Source organism: Pundamilia nyererei, unplaced genomic scaffold (assembly GCF_000239375.1).
Source record: "Pundamilia nyererei isolate P.nyererei 1_Seehausen unplaced genomic scaffold, PunNye1.0 scaffold00177, whole genome shotgun sequence".
Classification (NCBI taxonomy): domain Eukaryota; kingdom Metazoa; phylum Chordata; class Actinopteri; order Cichliformes; family Cichlidae; genus Pundamilia; species Pundamilia nyererei.
Window position 1 is genome coordinate 1,164,836 of NW_005187578.1, and position 21,300 is coordinate 1,186,135.

General features: G+C 39.2%; 2 protein-coding genes across 2 annotated transcripts; one reads left to right on the top strand and one right to left on the bottom strand.

Moving 5' to 3' along the window:
* Positions 1-2,660: 2,660 nt before the first annotated feature.
* Positions 2,661-10,650, bottom strand: crfb16 (cytokine receptor family member B16). The gene is made up of 8 exons (XM_005746346.1): positions 10,518-10,650; positions 10,312-10,439; positions 7,776-7,902; positions 5,324-5,514; positions 4,901-5,025; positions 4,365-4,512; positions 3,542-3,696; positions 2,661-3,243 (listed from the first exon to the last, which is right to left on the bottom strand). Exons 2-8 carry the CDS (start codon positions 10,361-10,363, stop codon positions 3,115-3,117), a joined length of 927 nt encoding a protein of 308 aa, XP_005746403.1. The 5' UTR covers positions 10,364-10,439; positions 10,518-10,650; the 3' UTR covers positions 2,661-3,114.
* A 4,153-nt stretch (positions 10,651-14,803) lies between these two features.
* On the top strand, positions 14,804-18,802 carry cldn15la (claudin 15-like a). The gene is made up of 5 exons (XM_005746347.1): positions 14,804-15,020; positions 16,819-16,983; positions 18,122-18,203; positions 18,508-18,615; positions 18,724-18,802. Exons 1-5 carry the CDS (start codon positions 14,804-14,806, stop codon positions 18,800-18,802), a joined length of 651 nt encoding a protein of 216 aa, XP_005746404.1.
* Positions 18,803-21,300: the final 2,498 nt, after the last annotated feature.

The window sequence follows — 21,300 nt, forward strand, 5'->3', positions numbered from 1 at the left end:
AGGAGAGAAAACTGAGGCCAAACCAGGCTGGAAGCAACGAGTTCAGTCTCTGACGTCCATGAAGGAAAAAGCAGAGCTCATGGCTCACGTGGAGAAATTTAATTAAACATTTTTTGATGCTACATCTTTGACAATTCACAAATAAAATAAGATAAAGACAGAAGTAGCATCAAATATTTAGAGGCATTAAATCTCAGCCAACAACAACAATATTAAGTAATTTAAGGTTTTACCACTTGTGCAATTCTGGGTTTTTTTTTTACAGTTTAATGCTTTATCATTTTTTACATCACTTTAGACAACATAAAACCTAAATAACATACAACACTGATCACAACATAACTGTTTTATTTCTTCATTCAATTATTTTATTCCCTCCTAACTGTTTATAATGCCTGACACACACTGTTCTCCATGTTTTAAACCTGCTTAATGTTTTTATGTCATAAAATGCAAATATCATTGATATAACAGATTTTTATTCTGAGTTACATGTTATGTCTATTCTTGTAATAGCCTGCTGAATGATGGTGACATCATTAAATAATAAACTTTGATAAACTTGAGAGCACATAAGCTGCTGTCTGTTGTGATCCTTCATTGCACAGATTGGCATCTCTCTCACTCTGTACTGCAGTCAGTGTAGAAAAGATGGTAACTCGAGTTAAAAACAGGTGACAAACAGTCACTGTTAATATTTTGGTTTCTGTCCTAGTATTTGTACTTTTTGAGCTCTTTCTGTTCTGTGTCTCTGTGTTCCCTCCCTGTTGCCATGTCTGATAGTGTTAAGCTCGTGTCTGTGCATACCTGTTGTATTGTGTGTACACCACGTGAAAGTAAAGCTCACTCATTGCACATAAGCCAGTGCCTGCATTTGGGTCTCTCTCTCTCCACTTCACACGGCTGTGAAACTGGACAAATTAAGTTTTGGGTTTTTTTTTATTAATGATATCGTTTCAAATGGTGACAAGTGACATAAAAATGACCAAAATATGACGTAAATTGCTTCATACAATGCCGTGAGAAAAACAAATTTCTGTAAGTGAGTAAAGTGTCTGCAGATTGAGTTACCACCAAATAATTATAATAATGTTGAGCTAGTCTGTGAACGTGCAGTCTAAGGGCAAAACACTGACTTACACTGTTGCCCCCAAATAATTCTATTTTCACAAATTTACGACAAAGCAAAACTATAAATACTCATCTTCTAGAGTGTTTCCAATGATAATACCTGACATGGGCTATTGCCCTGCTGTAAGTTTCCTCATAGGTTATACAGTGCAATAATGATACTTTCTGAAGATGCTTCTCACAATCTAGTTTCTTTTTTTCCCTAAAACAGTAAATATTATCATGGCCTTAACAAAAATGTGTCATATCCACACATCCATCCAATTCAGACTGCAGGGAGGCTAAAACCCATCACAACTCCAGTACGGCAAAAACAAGAGGCGCAGTACACCTAGTAAAAAGATTTAAAGGCTGACAAACACGTTTATTCAATGAATTTACTTCATTGGATATGTATATATATATATATATATATATATATATATATAAAGCACATCAACATTGCAATGACAACATGTATATGTACATATACACATAGCTCTACAGCAGGATTTAAGCCTAAAGCAGTCAAACTATATGCCTGACATTACATACACATGCACGGACCACAATAAGTACACTAAGCTCATTACTCGGTCCAGAGTAGATCAACGTTCAACCTTTGTTTAAAATCATCTCTGTCACATTGGTTGTTTACTCGACAGCACGCTCCACGTGTGGTATAGAGTTTCTCCTAAAGGCAGAAAGTCTGGAGCACAGAAACTGAGTGTGACCTCTCTGATACAGGTTTTCTCTGACTGAGGTTTCAGGTTTTGTTGAGCCAACAAATACCATGAAAGCCTGACAATGTTGACCTGACTTCATGGCTCACCCCTCAGGTCCAAGGTTACAGAAAATAAACAATGCTCATCTGTAAGTGTTTAGCTGTAACCCAACAATATCTGCTCCGTCACAGCAAGCTTATTTCAAAAACAATATGACACACTGCATGTGCTTTAATTATAACTTCATCCTAACAGCACATTTTCAGCAGTGATGTGACAGCATCTCGTACACATCGCTGCAGTTTAATTATACACGTTAACAAAGGCGACATTAACGTAAAGCACCAGCTAGAAATCAACACATGTAGTTTCACACTAAAAGAACTAAAGAGGTAGCACTGTAAGATAACAAGAACAGAGTCTGGCACCAGAGTGTTTTAAATACAGATTTGTAAAGCTTGCTCTGAAATGAGCATTAACAACTCTTAGTACCAAAATATTAAGAAGCTGATGAAGTCAGTCCGAGCTCCTACTGCAGGTCTGATGGTTTGTTTAATTTGTAGGCAGCATGTTGCTCACAACTTTTGAACTGAATTTTACAGACTGACACACATAGTGAATCCTCTGGTTGGTCTGCTGGACTGATGACTTTGTAAGAAGCTCATACTGGTTCAATTCAAACAGAATGTAATCTGTAATCTTGGTAAATATATTTTCTTGAATAATGTACTTAAATGTACTCGGTGAAAATAAGCCTGTATCCCTGCTTCATTCATTACTGCTTCATTTCACAATCAAAGCTGTGATGGTTCATTTGCTTAACAGTTTCACAATCAGCAGTTACACAGTAATACTTAAAATGTCTCTTCATTTCCCAAGATTTTTTTTCACAAATCTTTCAATAGCATTGTTGCTGAAAGGCAGAGCTAAGAACAAAGACAGAGCGTAAATTCTTTGTTTGCTACCACTGTGGATCTGCTTGAATCTTGAATAAATCCTGACCTCCTTCTGTGGGCTCCGTAGCGCTTTAAAAGTCACACAAATACCCAGTTTTTTCTTCTGAAGAGAAGTCAACAGGGAATGTAAACACTTGTCAGCTTTGTCGGGGCTCACAGGGGCTTCTTGTTCCACCTCCAACTCTGATCAGTGGGTCATAAATGGACCATTCAAATGTTGCGTGCTGCTCCGTGTGACCCTCCAACAGCTATATTGCAGGACTGTAGCACGATGTTACTTCCTTGTTGTCCTGCTGTAGATTCTCAGTGAGGTTCAGCTTGGTTTAGTCTTCCTGATGGGTTATCAGTGCAGCATCAGTCTGTGATGAGGTTTGATTTGGCTCCATCACCATCTGGTCACAAAGCTCCTTCTCCTGAGGGCTCATTGGGATTTGAATGTCCCAATTACCTCTCTGAAGAAAAACAGACCAAGATATGGAAAACTTCACTAAACAGTAGATCATTTTACTTCACACTGAACCTCAAACTTAGTCAGTACGTGCAGTAACACTCTTTACTATGTGTATTCATGATTTAGGTGTCAGATATTCGGTAGAAACAATAATTATGAGTGTATCACCAGCAGGGTGCGCTAAAGTACTGCTGCTGTAAGGTTTGCTGATATAAATTGTGACTTCCTGGTTCAGATCTTTTACACCAGAGGGTTAGGGTTAGTCTACACTGTCTGTGTAGATGAGAGGTAGCACTGACCAGAGACTGTGGCAGAGGCTCTTTATGGAAATGTGTTTTACAGGTTTCTGGACGACAGTGAACGATGGACCAGAATAAAACAAACAGGAGTCCCGCCGTGATGATGACCGTCACCGTCAGGGTGGTCGGCGTCTTCCAGGCAGGAGCATCTGGATCTGCAGATGAGTCGGGAGTCAAAACCTCAGTGAGCGTGAGCGCTCTTTTAGTTCACTGCATACATGCTGGCTTAAAAAAATGTCTGTTCTAGATCAGAGTTAGATTCAGACCTTTTAGTTCTTCAGGTTCTTTCTGGATTTTATTGTTTTTTCTCTGCTTCTAATGTTCAGATATTTCTTAATTGAACATTTAATTATTTTGAATAATTGATGAGGAAACAAGGACCACTGTTTCCAAAACTAAGCTTCCATATTTTAATTTAATTATAAGCACAAATCTTGATGTTTCTGTGAAGTAAAGACTTTATAGGCAGATCATGTGGAATAAGAGAACGGGTTTGATGGTGAAGATCTTTTTCTACAATTGTGAATGTTTTTTTAAAATTTGGATTTATTTTGGGAAAGGGAAGACTTTTATTAAATGCTTTTTTGCAAAGTGATGAAGGTTTTAACTTCAATGAACTACCAGGTATTATGAAAAGAGAAACTGAAACTAAGAAAATATTTTAAATTAGGAGGATATTTGAGCACAACCTACAGATTTTATTGTAATTTAGAAACATGTTCAAAGTTAAAACATTTTAGGAAAGTAAGAAGTGTGTGTGTGTGTGTGTGTGTGTGTGTGTGTGTGTGTGTGTGTGTGTGTGTGTGTGTGTTTACGCCTGTACCTATGATGGACACACACTGGGTGTCAGTGCTGTTGCTGCGAAACCCTGAGTTCAGCACAGTCTGCGCTGTGACGCAGTACACTGCTCCCTCCTGCAGGGCGGCGATGTGCAGCACCTCTTCCTCAGCGGGCATCGAGTACACGACAGCCTAAAAGAGATCAAAATAACGAAAATGTGAGTTTTTTTTAATTTAAAAAAAGAAAAAAAAGAAAAAAAAAAAGCAAAAAAAAAAAAAACTAAACCGGGGCCGTAAAATAAAGCAAAAAAGAAGAAAAAACAAAAAAAAAAAAAGGGAAAAAAAGGGGACAAAAAGCAAGAGTGTGGGGGAGAAAACATGAAAATGTGAGAATAAAGGTGGATTAAAAGAAAAGGAAGGACAGGCGGAAAGAAAAAAGAAAGAAAACAGAAACAAGGAAAGGAATCACAATCTCAACGAAAATAAATAATCAAGGAAAAGAAAAGAAAGGAGCAAATGCAAGAATGAAAACATGAACTAGACATAAAGAGAAAAGTAGAAAAGGAGATCAAATAACGACCTGCAGCTTTTCGCCTTTTTTCCAAACGGTCACATCGACGGTTGACGTCAGAGGAAGAGTCTCAAACGACACCTGGAGGGCGTCGCCTGCTGACGTCACTGTCATCTTTGGTACCGACAGCTTGGCTGCACACAGGAATCACTCTTTGTTATTTCTATTAGAAAATGTTTTTTCTTGGCCAGGTTCACAGGATCACGTGGGCTCTTCAAAGTAAGTCTCACATATTTAAAAATTCTAAAATTCAAATGGACTTTTCTGCAGATTTACTGTCTATCAGATATTTTAAAACCAAGGCCTCTTTCCTTCCTTTAGTGCCTGACTTTCTCTTCCTGCCTGACAGATACGTCTCAGCTGAAGACAAACATCCATAAACACACCGAACATCAGCCGTAAAACAGACGGAGCTGTCAGCTCTTGTCTTACTTTGTCTCCTATTGAAGGGAGGGCTGAGTTTGGTCCAGGCGGAGCGCTGCGAGCCGCAATGCGCTCTGACCCGGATGTTGTAGTCAGAGTCTGATCCCAGGTCAGAGGTCAGGTCACAGTGACTGAGCGTGATCCGCTGGCACCCTGGAGCCTCCATCCACCTGCCGTTCTGATGCTCCAGCTCAAACTCTCTGCGGACGTCGAGCACAGAAAGTTTTAGTTTTCTTTTAGATATTTCTTGGGAACAGAACAGAGACTCTAAAAGTCCATATAACAGTCGTATTTCTTCATCCAGCACTTTATGGTTCATTTAGTCATATTTGTGACCAGCTGTTGCATTTCAGTCCAATTATCCCCGTTTTTAATCTCCATATTTTTGTTAATCTGTTGTTTACAGTGCTTTGAGTAGAAGCGATATAAGAATCAGTCCATTTACCATCTTTAGATGCTAAACATGATGCCGACTGTGTGAGCTCATTGTCTCCTGTGGTTGAACTTCCTTCCTCTTTCTGAGAAGCTACAGTGAGGTAATAATAGATTCTTCTCAAGAAAACTATGGTGCTGGAGCTGAGGAGGAACGTAGGTCTGAACAAATACAACCAACAAACTCTCTGCAGTGTAACAGCTTCTTTGAATGTCACTGTTCATAAATCTGTCTTTCCTGCCTCAGTGATTCCCCTCCTGCTACTCGCTGGGTAATTTTGATAAAGCTGTTTTTATTAGCTTCATTTAAAGGAGCTTGAAACTATTCACATTTAATCCTTTTAAAATACACCTCTGCACGGCTCCACCTCCTCCACCACACACGCAGCAGTCCTCATTGCATTTGTTGTTTATTGCACATCACTGAAGATTTAGCACAGCAATGACTCAGGATTCAGAGTCAACCTGTTAGGTGGCATTTATGACATTTATCAGAGGATCAGAGGTGTGGCTGAGCCTGTCTATCGTTAGGTTTTGGTGTGAGCTCATAAAGCTTTTACATTAGGATGATTTTTGTCTTTAAATATTTATAATAAAAAGCAGAGGAATAATTACGTTTATGGCTGTAAAACTTTATAAACATCATTGCCTCTGCATGCATCTGTGTGCTTTCACTGTTGGGGTGCATACACCCATACCCGAGCCTTACACCCATAGCCAGGTCTTACACTGCTGCTACGCCTCCAAAGCAGAAAAAGAGGGTGGAACCACAGGTGAGAGTTTTTCGAACAGGTCTTATGATCTCACTGTTAGTGATTTGTTGGAAGTTATTTACTCCTTAATTTAAAGGTGTTTTTTAGACGTCTCTCTTGTGTTGCAGTGAAAAAAGACACTGAAATTCTCTCAGTTATGAAACTGTTACTGACTGAACAGCTGTAATCTTTGTGGCTTACACTCAGGTGACTTAGAACAAACTGAGGCTGTAATCACTAGAATAAAGCACTAAGCAAAAACACTTCCGTCCAGCTCTGAACACAGACGTACCTGCTGATCGTTCTTTGCTCCTGTTGTTTTAGGTCACATGGTTAGAATTACATCAAGAAAAATGTCTCCCTGTCAGGATCATTTAGTTTTAGCTGTCGTTGTATACAAATACAAACATGCAATAAACCCTGTTGGTCAGTTCTGTGTTTGTCAGTTTGCAGCAAAGACACGAGAGTCGGTGCTGTTTGTTTGTCGGCTCTCAGTCTTCTTGCTCGCCTTTATGTTCAATCAGCCTCTACTCTGTGTAGTTTAAATCTGTGCTCTCAGTCCCGCTTTTAGGCCTTCATTCATTCAACCCACCTCCTCTCCATCTCCACCTCACAGACATCTCAGTCAGAGCTCCATCCAAGCCTCAGTCTTCATCTTCACCACCACCTACATCTACACTCTGCGGCGTCCTGTCCTAAATCCTCTCACCGTGGAATTCTGCTCTGCCGTGATGTCTCATCGGAGTCTAATCTCCAAACTCTGCCTCAATAAACCATGTTTCAAGTCTTCAAAGGGATCTCTCTGTATTGGGCTACAGCAGCGTTCCCAAACCCCCGGGCCTCGGATCGGGTTGAGGCTCAGGTGTGAAATGTCTGGTTTTCAGGGTTTTTATCGGTTTTCAGGGTTATTTTGTTATCTTTTTTATCGTTAACTCGGTTTTCCTGGGTCTTTTCACGTGTGTTATGAATAAATCTTCTTTTTTTCGGTACCGGTACTAGTTTTATTTTGTTGTATTTATCCGCGACACCTTAAAGGCCGGTCCATGAAAATATTGTCGGGCATAAACCGGTCCGTGGCGCAAAAAAGGTTGGAGACCGCTGAGCTACAGGATGAGGTCGACTTTGAGCTCCAAACTGTTCTTACTAAAATTCATATTTTTAAAAGTCATCATCAGTTTGTTTTGTGTATGACTTTTTAATATGGATCATTCAATACGGATGTGCTGTTGGGGACTAGTGTAAGCAAATATTTGATCAGCATTTTTTACAATACTTACCCCTGATACTGGACAGAGTACAGAAGTGTAGTGTTGCATGAAGCCTGCAGGGGGGGCCACCTCAGCATGTGTCTCATGTCGACAGACTCCATGAAAACACTGCTAGGAGCCGGTAGCGTCCAAACATCTGCAGGCACATAAAATGTCAGATCGAATGTTATAAAACAGGTATCATAAAAAATGTAATATTAAGTCAAATTTAATATGAGCAGAACACGTCCTGATATCCTCTGGTGCCATATGATTAATCAAAACATCAGATGGATATTAAAAAAGGAAATTGAAGCTCCAGCTGCAGACACGTATAAACCCAATCTAATCTAATACTGTTTGCCTGCATCTCATCGTTACACACACTGACTTATTAGTCAGAAGGTTCACTTTGTGTTTTGCACTTGTTTTTCCAGTTTTCTGATTGGTTTCATTTAGTTTGGGAAAAAGATATCTGGCCTTAACCGTGTGCCTCAAAACATACTGCACTGAAAAATGCAGTAATGCCATAACTTGATGCTAAAGCCCAGCATGAGTCATAACTTGCTGAACGTCCATATTCGCTGCATTGCTGCACTGACTGTGCTCAAGCTATCAGTGTTTCCTTCTTACTGGTAGTTACTATTGCCACTGACCTCCCACTGCAACAAGTTAAACTACAGTCACTAAACCATCATTTGGCACCAAATGGTATTATAGTAAAACCGACTCCAGTTCAGCTGCAGCATAACAAATAGAGGTTTTTGACATTAAGACATAATATTTGTTCTTCATCAGTCATACATTTTGGAAAATGTATCTATTTTTAAATGCATTCATTATAAATTGTTATCATTAAGTAAAGTTTCAAAAAGCCCAAAATAATAAAGAAAAGCCCCCAAAGTTCATAAATGTCATGCATGTCAGTTTTTACTTCACTTGGCTTGCTGAGCCCAGGTGAGAGTGTACAGCTCTACACGGGTATAGCAGGGATAGTAATGATCAGTGCTTTGAGGAGCATCCATGAGTTCTGAGCAAAGCACACTCGTCTCGGCTTTGCTTGCATGTACGTGACAGAGCGACTGTCTGCATTGGCTCCACAGACGTCAGGATGAGGGGAAATAAGGCAGGTTGGTCTTTTCAAAGCGGGGCTCAGTGAAGAAATGGAGAAAAAGAAACTCAATCATTTTCATTTATGGTCAAATTAACTGTATTATTAGTTGGTAGATGTGATGAAAACAACATTAAAAAATAACTATTGTAAAAGTTACACTTATTCAAAAGGCTTGAATTAATATTTTTAAGATCTACTGGATGTCAGACTGGATACTGATGAAGCTGATGTTCCTCCTTCAGTGTCTGATTGGGCAATGCAAGAGTCCACTTACACTTATGTAAGATCCGCAGTGGACTTTCTTGTGTAGGTGTCACTTTTGTATTACTGACGTATTTTCTATTTTCCAAATTTTTAATGCAATTATCAGATTCTTCATCTGTGATAGATTTTACTAGAAGACCTCCAATTATTTTTGATGTTTAGTATTTATTTACATGACTAATCATACTCATCTGTACTCATACAATTTATGCATACAGTCGTTTTAAAGTTCTTTATGAATAAAGATGATGATGATGATGATGATGATGCTCTCTATAGCTTTAACTGCTCACTTGGCTTTCACTCAACAAACATGAGATAACACAGATTCCTTCAGTCATGTTGTGCCGAGACATCACCGGTGCAGCCGAGCTTGTTCATCTGCAACAGCTCAACTAATTAAAATGTGACAATAAAAGGCATTAAGCTATGACGCTCCATTACACTCAATGAAAGCTTCTTTAAAACATTTCAGGGCTATTATAACATAATGCAGTGTTACGCCCACAGCAGCTTCAACATTATCAGATAATGTCAGAGTTTTCCGTTCAGTTTTATTCTGCCACATATTAAGTTTAATAAAATAAAATTAAGAAAAAAACAGACATAAGTAGTCGTAGTTAAAAGTTTGTGCAGCGTAAACAAGTTACTGTTTATTATTCGAGCTGGCAGCTATAACAATCACACAAACTCCTGCTTCATGTGTGTGTGTGGAGCGCACACCATAACTGCTTCTGCACCTTCACGGGGTTCACAGGGAGGTCACAGAGATACGACTGACCTCCGCTGGTAATTACTTCTTACTCTACACATTTAAAAATATATCACATTGTGTTAATACAGATAAGAATAGACACATTTATAAGTAAGTGAAATCATTTCCAGCTGAAACATGAAGTTGACATATCCATTAATAACTTAGTAATTATGATGCCGTTATCACAACAATGTGTGTGTGTTTGCACACAGACTACTATAACTTTAGAAGTGGTATATGGTTTTTAACCATAAACCATCCCATTCAAAAAGAAATCCTGGTAAAGCAGCAGCCAGACTCCCTCCTGGAGGATTTTCCAGCCTGTTAGCTGATCTTGTGTGAACAGCACCTAATGCTGCAGAGCCTTCATGTGATTGCGTGTTGGGCTCAGACAGGAATCAGGTCTCTGTGTCAGCTGAATGTAAACTCACCATTTGTGAAATTCAGCAGGGTCATCAGCAGCAGCAGGAGACTGACAGTCATGACTGCAGCACTTATCTCCAAACCAGAAGGAGAAATGAGCCCGTCGGTTCCTTCATAGCCAAATCTGAGCAGGTACCTGCACACAGGCGGATCGTTAATATGAGATTAAAAATCCAGATCTCTGTCAAAATAACCCAGATCCTTCTGTGCTCACTCAGGTCTTGAAGACAATTGGAAGATCACAGTGAAATCACAGGTTTCAGTTCGTCTATCGTCTTTCTGCCAAACTCTTGTTTCAAACTCGTAAGAAGCGTCTTTTGTCTCTCTGTAACTCGGCTCTTCTCTGACCTGCAGAGAGGAGCTAGTGTGTCCGGATGCTGAGGGTGTATTTGGAGATCCGGTCTGACCTGTTATGATTTCCCTCAAGGCGCACAGCTGTCAACAGTAAATTACTGGCTTAACTCATAACACGCCTGTTGAGCTTCTGTAACACAAACAAAGATCATCAACGCTGATTGTTATCAGTATTAACACAGTCAGTACATAGTGCTGCTGTTCCAGTGCAAACAAGTGTCTGATTGACACACCAGCCAGTTTCTGAGGTCAGATTTTAAATGTACATCATGATCTTATTTTCTGTTCAGTCCACATAGTGAGTGAGCAGATAAGCAGCCCTGACACCAGCATTTTAGAAATGAATGGTTCCTTTAAGTAACATCCTCAGATACAATCTGGGCTAAAGTGACAAAGATAACAAGCACTCTGTCTGTGAAGGTTCTCAGTCATCCAGGTCATCGTAGTCAAAGGAGCTTGCAAAGAAAAGCGTCTGGACTTCTTTAAGTTACTTGAAGACGTTTCACCTCTCGTCCGAGAAGCTTCTTCAGGCCAGGTTTCACAATGAACTCACCCGAAACTCTGGCTGATTGGGACCCACACCCAGTTTCACACCTTGGCTCAGGCGATTAGAGGATCATCAGGGGTCCTTTTGTCCCTCTGTGGGGGGAAACTCCCACTAGGTTATATCTGGGACTCTCCACCATTTGACCTTAGAACTGAAGAAGCTTCTGGGATGAGAGGTGAAACGTCTTTAAGTAACTTAAAGAAGTCCAGACGCTTTTCTTTGCAAGCTCCTTTGATAACAAGCACTCGTTTTCAGCTTCAGCAGAGGGAATCCTAATCTCTCCTGGAATACATTTTATCCACTCGTTCACTTCATCCAGATGCTGTGTCACCTCAGCGTCTGGTGGTGTGCAGAGGGGGACACACTAAAAGAGTTATGGCCAAAATGCAAGATGACAAGGCTGAAGTCCAGCCAATAAGAAGCAAGCCTGAGCATGAATCCAAAGCAGAGACCAAAAATGCAAAGAGATAAAAATGTAAAGAGACACATGCAGGGAGTCAAACAAGCAGAAGACAACACAACACAATCAAAGAACACAGCCAAACAGAAGCCTTTAAATACACACAGGAGCTAATGAGGGATAGTGGCAACATAACGGTGGCGACAAAGGGCCAAGTAGGTCTGGATATCTCTGGAAATGCTGTACTTTGATTTACTCGAGGCATCATTGTCTAATATTTTTCAAAAGACATGCTGCAGTAGAAAGCCAGAGATGAATAATAACTACTGACTGAATGCAGAGAGGTGTACAACCACATGATGAGTGAGGAAAGGTGACTGAAGAAGAAACAACAAGTGCTGAAGCCAAAACAAAAAGCAAAAAGCACAAATGAAGATGCTTCACAGCCCTGCAGGGTTTTAAAGAAGACATCTGCAATATTTACACAGCTGCTCATCTTGTTCTTTCAGAGCCAAAACATTTGCTCACAGGATCGTCTGTTTGGATTTGGTGACTGCAGCTTAGAGCTCGGATAACTTAAAACAAAGATGAACAGCACCACCCACAGGCAGGAAGGAGCAAAAGCACTGCAAATGTAGGTCACGAGTCATACGAGCTTTGTTTTATTGTCGAGTGATCATATTTCTAAATCACACCAATTTAATTTTCCTGAAAGGCCTTTTAAAAAAATAATAATATGGTGACTTTGTTGTGACTTATCCATTCTTTTCAAAATACCGTTATAAGTGTTTAAAACGACTAATTAATGATTAAGGCTGAATGTACAGTCGGGCGCTCCTCTCATACATTCGTTTTAATAACTGTCCCGTGGTTGTAGTTTGGATTGGACCTTATCCCTGTGATGTTGTGCATTTGCAGCTAGACCTGATGTGATGCAATTAGTTGCCTGAAACCGTATCACAGGCTGTTGTCTCATGGCGTGTCTTTTACGTGCTGAGGGGCTTCAGTGCATGTTGAAAAATGGTTCTCGTGCATGAAATGCATTAAAATGTGATTAACGTTTTGTACACTGTGTGACGAGTTGAGATATAGAGCATCATGGCCAAGGAAGGGCAGAAAAGGAGATGAATAAGAGCTTTACAAACTGAAGGACTGATAAGCTAACCTGCTTCTTCACAGCAGGAGCGGTTTTGCATAGATGTCCATTTAACTGTAAAAGCAACTTCTGTAAATGTTATTGTTCATTTAAAAATAAGGACATTCAATGCGTGTATCTGGGTGTGTAACAGTTTTTTCCCTTATGTTAAATGTTGTGCACCATGTTCGGGATTTACCTGTTTGTTTTTGCCAGTCTCTTTTCTCTCTGGTGATACAAAGACCATAAAAGTCAGACTTTGGACTCTCATGATGATCAAATATTAACTGTTGTCAACCATAAAACTATAAAACCTCGAGCATCTCATACAACCTGCTAACCTGCCGCCTGCTGCCTGAAATCAGCACGTATGACTCACACACAAACCTTTCAAAGCTAATTGCATCAAGTATGTTTCTATTGCTTTCTCGTGTAGTTAGTGTTACAAAATATGTTTAATCAGGAAGATTAGCGAATTAAATGTTAAAGAAATATAGAGAATAATATTTCTGGTGGCTACACTGCGTGGCTCACGATGGTTTCAGTGAAGATTATGTCATTAGTAGGCACGGCAGGCGACTCTGGTACACTTCTCTTGTTTAGCTGACTCAGCAGTGAAACCGGGACGTTTCTGTTCCTCTCCTGTTCTCATCGACCAGAAACCAGAGAGCACCTGCTTTACTGATGAAGTATGTCAAGTATGAACTTCAGTTTAGGGTTCAGTGTGGTGAAGGATTTTAAGAACAGATGAAGTGGCGTAGTTTCACTTCCCTCCAGCACAGGTTAGGTCAGAGCCACACAATAAAACAGCTGGTGGAGGTGATGTTGAGCAGGCATGTGGGGAACTCGGTTTCAAAGCAATAACAGCTGCTCGATAACTGACTTCACTCAGCCTCACTTTCTTTATTTCACTTCTTTATTGAAATTCTTTGACAGGAATTTTAAATTGGACACAGATCTGTGATTACTGATAATATGAACACTGAATCTGTTAGTCGAGGCTGAAAAAGGGGTGAAAAAATTATTCAGCGATTATTTAAAGAAATAAAAATACATTTAAGTATAAAAAATAGTTTTAAATTTATGACATGTATGTAAGGTTTGTGCATTACAGCCATAACTAACAACCATTCATCTTATATAATATATATTTATATAATTATAAATGTAATTATAACGATTATGTATTGTATGCAGTAAACGCCCTCTCCCATAGAAATGTCAGTATCAGTATCACTCGCTTGCATAATGAAAACAACACCTTTAGCATTAGCAAACGTCTCCTCTGAGATACCTGAAAATTCACAAATAGGATATTTACTGATATATTTTATCTTGTAGAACTTGTGTTACTAATAAAGCATCAAAACAAAAGTCATTGAAAAACAAACTGACATCCAGATGAGCAAACTGAAAGTACAAAATGCTGGATCATTTCTACATTTCTATTTCCTGTGGCACGCTCACAGCAGCAGTTTATCAATTAATTTTAAAATATGCTTGTAAAGAAGCAGATTACCCTACATGTGATCTGCTAATAAAATAACCTCCAATATTGTAAGCTGTGCAACGTCGCCGCAACTCATCCACAACTTTTTGAATTTTAAAGAAAAAGAAAATAATCGAAAGCTCCAAGACCCAAGTAAGAATACCCAGTGTCCTCTGCAGAACACAAACCCTCTCAAAATAATAAAAACCTGTGGATCATTGTGACTCAGGTGTGGCTGAAGACTCGGCTACATTATCTATCATTGTCATCGATTGGTGTGTGGTCAGGGGGAACAGAAGGAGTGGCCCTGCAGTTTATGGCCCCTGTTAGAGTAAAGTCCCTGTGCTGGAGCACCAGATGTCAGATTAACAGGACGTAACTGAAAGAGCGACACCAGAGCCTCCATCACCTCCACCTGTTCCTGACTACCTGAAGGCTTCAGCTTAGAGGACACAGAGTTACTCCCTGTTAATGTTCTTGTGAACGTTGCTGTTGTTAGGCTATTTGTGGTCGCTGGATTTTTGGGGAGAGTTGCTGTGGTTTTTTAAGTAATTTTTGTGGAAACATCTGTAATCATGTCGACAGCAGTGGAAGCGGTCGGGTTCATCATGTGCATAATCAGCTGGCTGGTTAACGGTGCGGCGCTGGTTAACGACTACTGGAAGGTTTCCACCGTGTCCGGCAGCGTGATCATCTCTCAGAGGCAGTTTGAAAACTTGTGGCACGCCTGTGCTGAGAACAGCGCGGGAATCGCCGAATGCCGGGACTTTGAATCGATGCTGGCCCTCCCCGGTAAGACCAGACACTCAAGTCCTCCTGTTACTTATCTCAAGCTGAGAGTTGATGTCAGACACTCTGATCAAACCTGATAACAAGTTAGTGTTATTTTATGACATCATTATATTTTGCTTTAAAAGCAGCATTAGTGTCTATGAAAAGCAGAACAGGAGATGAGCAAACAGAATAAAAAAACTTGTTAAACTGTTGACCAATCGTGTCCCAGGAAACAGGATGTGCTCAGAGCTTTTAGGCCCCACCAGACAAACAGTTTAGTTTCTCTCATAAAGCTATAAAGGTGTCGTATCTCTGTAAAGCTCTTTGAAACCTTGTCATACTGGCTGTTTAGAAAATAGGCCAGCGTGTCGCGTGGCAGCATTTCAGAATTTGTCGTCCAAAGGTTGCTGCCGGTTTTACAGCCGGATGTTTCCCGCCTAAAGTAAAAAGGAAAATACTTATTAAAATGTTTGTTATAAATCGTCAGAGAAATCTTAGCTTGATCAATAAAGGTTATTGTTGGATTGTGTTAGGTTGACTTTTTCTCAGTAATTGTTATACAAGGATAGTTTTTGGACGCCATCTTGAGTTTTCTCTGTTGAAAGCAAAATGGGCAGAAACAAAGAAACTTCTCTGGAAGGATAAAAACCCCAAACAAACAGCTCAGCATGTTTCTTCATTCTTTACTTTACTTGGACCTTAATGTGGGTTCAGCAGGTTTATCTATAAAAGCAGACTGGAGGCTTATTTTTGATGGTTTTTGTATTTTTAAAACTCATCAAATCTCTCGACACGTTTTCCTACATAGTGATAAAGACGTAAAGAGACGCCAGGTTTCCTCCTGCAATTGAGGCTCTAATGAAATACTCCAGTATAAAAGATTCAAAGTTACAATTTTTGAGAGTTTTGAACGTCTTTAGAAAGCTTGTCCACATAACTGGTGTTATAAAGGTGTTTAGTGACATATATTTATGTACCTGTCTGAGTTTAAATGGCTGTTGAAACCAAACTCATCATCATTACTCGGTGTGACTCCTACCAGCTTACCTACCATTGCTCCTGAAATTCCCTGAAGCTCATAAAGAGGTGTGGTAGTTGTTTCTAATGATCAGCAGAGGTCATCTGGTTAATAAATGACTGCAGCAGCTGTAAAACACACAAATACACACCTAATGTTACAGCCAGTTCCTCCTTTTCCTTAAACAGTTTAGCTTTTGTGTATTTTTAATAAAGGTTTAATAAAGATGTAAACATATAAACGAGTTTTACAGTAACAGGTGGTTATATATTTATATATATATTTTTACCTTTGCACAGGTAGTTATTTCCTCGTTTGTTTTATATTACATTTAAAATAAAGAGTCAAGGGAAGTTAGGACTGGTTTTACTGGGATTTATGTCACCAGCTGGAGTATTTTTCGTTCTTTTTGACATTTAAAGTTTGATTACAGCTCGCCTCACTTTGTTTAGCATGAAAACTATGTTCACATATAAAATAAAACAAAAAAACAGGTTTCAGAATAAATTATTTATTGATTCCAACGAGTCTAGATCAGGTTTTGTCACACAGCACAATAGGTAATAACAGGGGATGAACAGAAAGAACTCAAAGGACAAACCTGTCACTGAAAAAGTTCCCATCAAGCGCTCAGTTTCTTTGTGTTTACACAAAACTGATCATCTATTTGTAACTTGCTGGGTGTGTTTTCCATGAACAGAGCTGCGGAGGCTCTGTTTCTATGTGAATTACACAATTACCCACAAACCCCGAGTAAGTATGTAAATAATAATTAATGACTTCTTTCTGTGTCTGCAGTCCATGTACAGGCCTGTCGTGCCCTGATGATCATCTGTCTGCTGTTCGGCCTCGGCTCCATGATTGTCGCTCTGCTTGGACTCAAGTGCATCAAGATCGGCTCAAAGACTGAACAATCCAAGGCCAAGATCGCCACCATTGGAGGAATCCTGAGCATCCTGGCCGGTGAGTGTGACGGTTCATCTCTGTCACTTCACATGCTGCAAACACTAACACAGAAAACTTTGTCTGAAGAGAAAGTCATGAAAAGGTTAATTGATTTTCTATTATTAAGACACTCAGAAATTTACTACAAAATACAAAATACTATCACAAGTTTTAGATATTTGGATATTTTTGCATTCAATGTTTTTCTTTCCAAGCTCAACAGAGTTATTGTGGATTGTTATATATTGATGTATTACAGATGTTGGAAGTTGGAAGCTCTGCAAGTTCTTTGTTCTTCGTTCTTTCTTTTGTTTCAGTGAAGTTTCTTCATTTGTTCACTGGATGAATTTACAGATATATCAAAGAAATGATTCTGCCTGAGCAAAACTGACATGACGTGTTTGCACAGTCTGCAACCCTGGAGCATTTCTCTCCATGTTGTTCTCCAACTAAGCAGATATTTGCAGATTAGTGCTGAATAACACACAAGTTAGATCCTAGAGTTTTACTCAGTAAAACTGGAGCACAGACTTTTTGGATGAGCTGTCAGTATAACGAAGTGCACCGTGCTATTTATTAGATAATGCATTAAGAAAAGGACCAAAATAAAAAGGATCCTCTTGAGTAACACAGACACGTGGAGGCCCTCATACGATCCCCGTGTAGGGTTAAAGCACAAATGTTTTTTGCAGCATGAGATGATGTTTTCATGCTCGGTTCTCTCCCAGGATTAAAGCCAAGCTCCTTCCTCTTTTTCCCCTCTTGTGTAGTTAAAGTTTATTGATTCACGTTTGTTTGTTTTTATATATAACACCAATTAAACGTAGGAACTGTCACCTTACAGTCGTCCATTGGCAAAGTGAAGAGCCTTCAATAAAACACTCATCAAACTCAAATTTAAAAGAGGTAAACTGAGTGCTTATTGAATGTTATATTTGTAGGAAGTGTTGAGTCAGAGGTATAAAAATAATAAAAAGACATTGAAAGTACAAACTAATACATGCTGTGTGGTGGAAACGAAACAAAAGTAAAGTGAAACAGAAACATTTTTTAGTAAGAACTGGTGATGCGATGCTGTGAGTGCACTCACAGGTGGTGGAAAGAGACTAAGAAAGAAAGGAAGTGAGGCTGTAATACTTTGTGCTTGTGTCTGCAGGTCTTTGCTGCCTGGTAGCTGCTTCCTGGTACGCAGCCAGAGTGGTGAATGACTTCAACGATCCGTTCTACGGTGGAATGAAGTACGTTCACCACACAGATGCTGAATTTTGATCTCACGAGAAATACCAGAGTTAAAAAGAAAAGATGATTGCCATTAAGGGACAGCTGAGTCCTTTTTTAATTCCTCCATTAATAAATTTGTTTTTGATGCTATAAACTAATACGACACAGCTTTAAATGTTAATTTAATCTGATTTTATTTTGTTATATTTGATCTTTTTTGCATTTTAAATGTAAGTAAAACAAGTAAATCTGAGCTTTTTTTGCCTGAAACTTACGTTTAAGCTGATTTCTGTCTGTTAATAATTCTCACGTCATTTCCAGGTTCGAGCTCGGCACCGGCCTCTACATGGGATGGGCTGGAGCCTGTCTGGCCATGCTGGGCGGAGCTTTTCTCTGCTCGGCGTGTAAGAGAGCGTCGGTGAAGAAAAGGTAAACACGTTACTTTTTATTGTTGAGCTCTTGACATTTTCAGTTGTTCCAGTCCGGGGATGTTGCTGCTTTGAGAATCTGTCTGACTTTGTATTTCTTGTTTTGCAGCGGTTATTATGGAAATGCACCACAGAAGGTGTACACGCCCACAGCCAAATCAGAACCAGACGCCAAAGCTTACGTCTAAATGCAAACTTTGTGCTTTGGATGGTCCCCACGATGTCATAACAACACGACCATGCAGTACTGTCTGTATGCACCTGATACTCAGACCAGCGTTCTGTGTTTTTCTGTCATTTTTTCTAACTTGTGTTTGAAAGAAAATCTTAAATCTTAAAGAAATCACAAAGATTTACAGATTATATTGATCGATACAACTGTTTGTGATTCTGGAAACCCTGTGTGCAGTTTGTTTTTATCGGAATAAAGTTTGTATTACATAAGAAATTGAGGTGTTGTGCTATTTTTTAACCACAATACTCATATTGAATCCAAATCTTCTGCATGGATGTGGCTTTTCTATACAAACATTCATGTACTGTATATTTATTTGGTATTTTAAAATATTCAGATATGAATCCTGACAGGTACATCTCACCTCTATAAACAGACCTCCTGAAAATCCTCTGATTTGTCAGTAAATTCACCAGTAACTATAAAAACACAGAGAAAACTGTAAAAATGCAATTAATCTAAACCAGTTGTCATTTTCATGAGATGCTTTTTGTACTAGTTTTGCTTCTGTTTGTGTTCTTTTTTCATTGCTTTCTCATCTCTTTTGTTGCTGAATTTGCCTTTTGTGCTTCTTAAATGTGATTTTAATCATTTTGAAAGTAAACAATCCTCCAGAAAACAAAAGGACAGTTAAAGGTGCAATTTGTGTAAAATTGTATATTACTGTTTGAGTTAAATGATGCTTACAGCAGTGTTACATGGAGCTTTTCCACCAGCTGCTTAATGAAGTCCTAATGTTGAAGCCAAACGTGTTTATTAAAGCAGACATTGTTAATGAGGTTGCCTGTAATGAAGTGTCTAATGGACACTAATACGATGGCAGCTCCAGCAGTTTTTAAGCCAATAACATCCTGGAGTGCATTAAATTCGGACTCTGGATTGTATTGTTAAAGTTTTGCAGCTTCTCCTTCTGTTAAAGATCTCCACCGTGACCATATAGTCCGAAGTAATTAAGTCATAAATAAACATTTAAATGGCAGAAAAGTTCCAGTTTTTTTTTTATCATCGTCTGTATAAGTTTGTTTGTTTCATCGTTGGTCTGAACTAAGAAACAACAAGAATTGTTTGTGGATTAATTTTGTGAAACTTTCTCCTTTCCTGTAATTTTACACATTGTTTACATTTTAAATCATGCTCACACACGTCTTTCATTTACGACAGAAACATTTATTCATAGAGAAAAACTGCACCTTCACTGCTACGGTGAAGCTTGTTATATCCAGCCACATGTTACACTACACCAGTGGCTCCCAATCTTTTTTTGCTAGGCCCCCCTTTGTTTTACAAGAAAAATGTTTCGCGCCCCCCCTTCTCGCACGCGCGCACGCACACGCACGCACACGCACGCACAAACACATCCACCAACCACACACACTCATATTTTGCTCCATTGCGGTTTCTTTCACACCTCAAACATTTAGTAAACAATTAAGCAAATACAAGTAAACTGCAATAAATTACAAGTAGTAATAAAATAAACTACTAACTCTGTTACGCTGCGTCAACACCTACACGGGTATTTTTGAACACACAGCTGTTTCGTCCACATGTAAACGGTGTTTGGAATCACCGAAAATGGAGATTTTTAAAACTCCTTTTTTGCGTTTACGTGTGGACGAGGAATACAGAGTTCATCACACAACGTCAAAGGTATGCGCCCTTTTACACGTCAGGATGTGCGCCACGTTATTGTTTACATGCGATGAATTGCAGAATGGCAGATAGAGATGAAATACTGTTAATCTGACTGTCTGCAGGTTTTACACGCAGTTACTGTCCCTCTGTTTACAAAGGCAGAGGCGTCACAGTGTCATTATTTTACTGTAGTTGTTTTTTTCATGTGTAATAATGTTGAATATTATATAATATTCAACATTGCTGTCAATGCATTTTTCAAATAATGCCTCTCTGTGCAAAATGGGTTTAAAAACATAAACAGCCCCACACTTTGGGAAGGTCTGCACTAGACAATGATGCATGTTCAATCATCCAGGGAATCCTGAGGACTCAGATTATGTGTTTGTGCTTTTTTCTATTTCTGGTTTTATTGTGTCTCTTAATTATTTTGAGTTTCTCTGTGGCGCAGCTCCTTGTAGCAGTTTGAGACCTGAGCCTTTGTGCCAGAGGCTTAGATCATCAATATACATGTAATTATTATGTATAACTCACTGCATACAGAAATGTTTTGTCTGGGAAAACTTCTAAAGTATTTGAAATCTGCATATGAAAGCAAAATAAGTGTGTATAAGCGAGTGTGTGTGTGTCTGCGTGTATGTGTGTGCGTGTTCACAGGTCTATATATAGGCAGAGTGATGCTGCTGAGCTTTAATCCACTGTCCTGCCTGTCAGCAGGTAAACAGACAGGTGGATTACTGCAGCACTTTCATCATCATTATTACACCGGAGATTACAGCACACACACACACACACACACACACACACACACACACA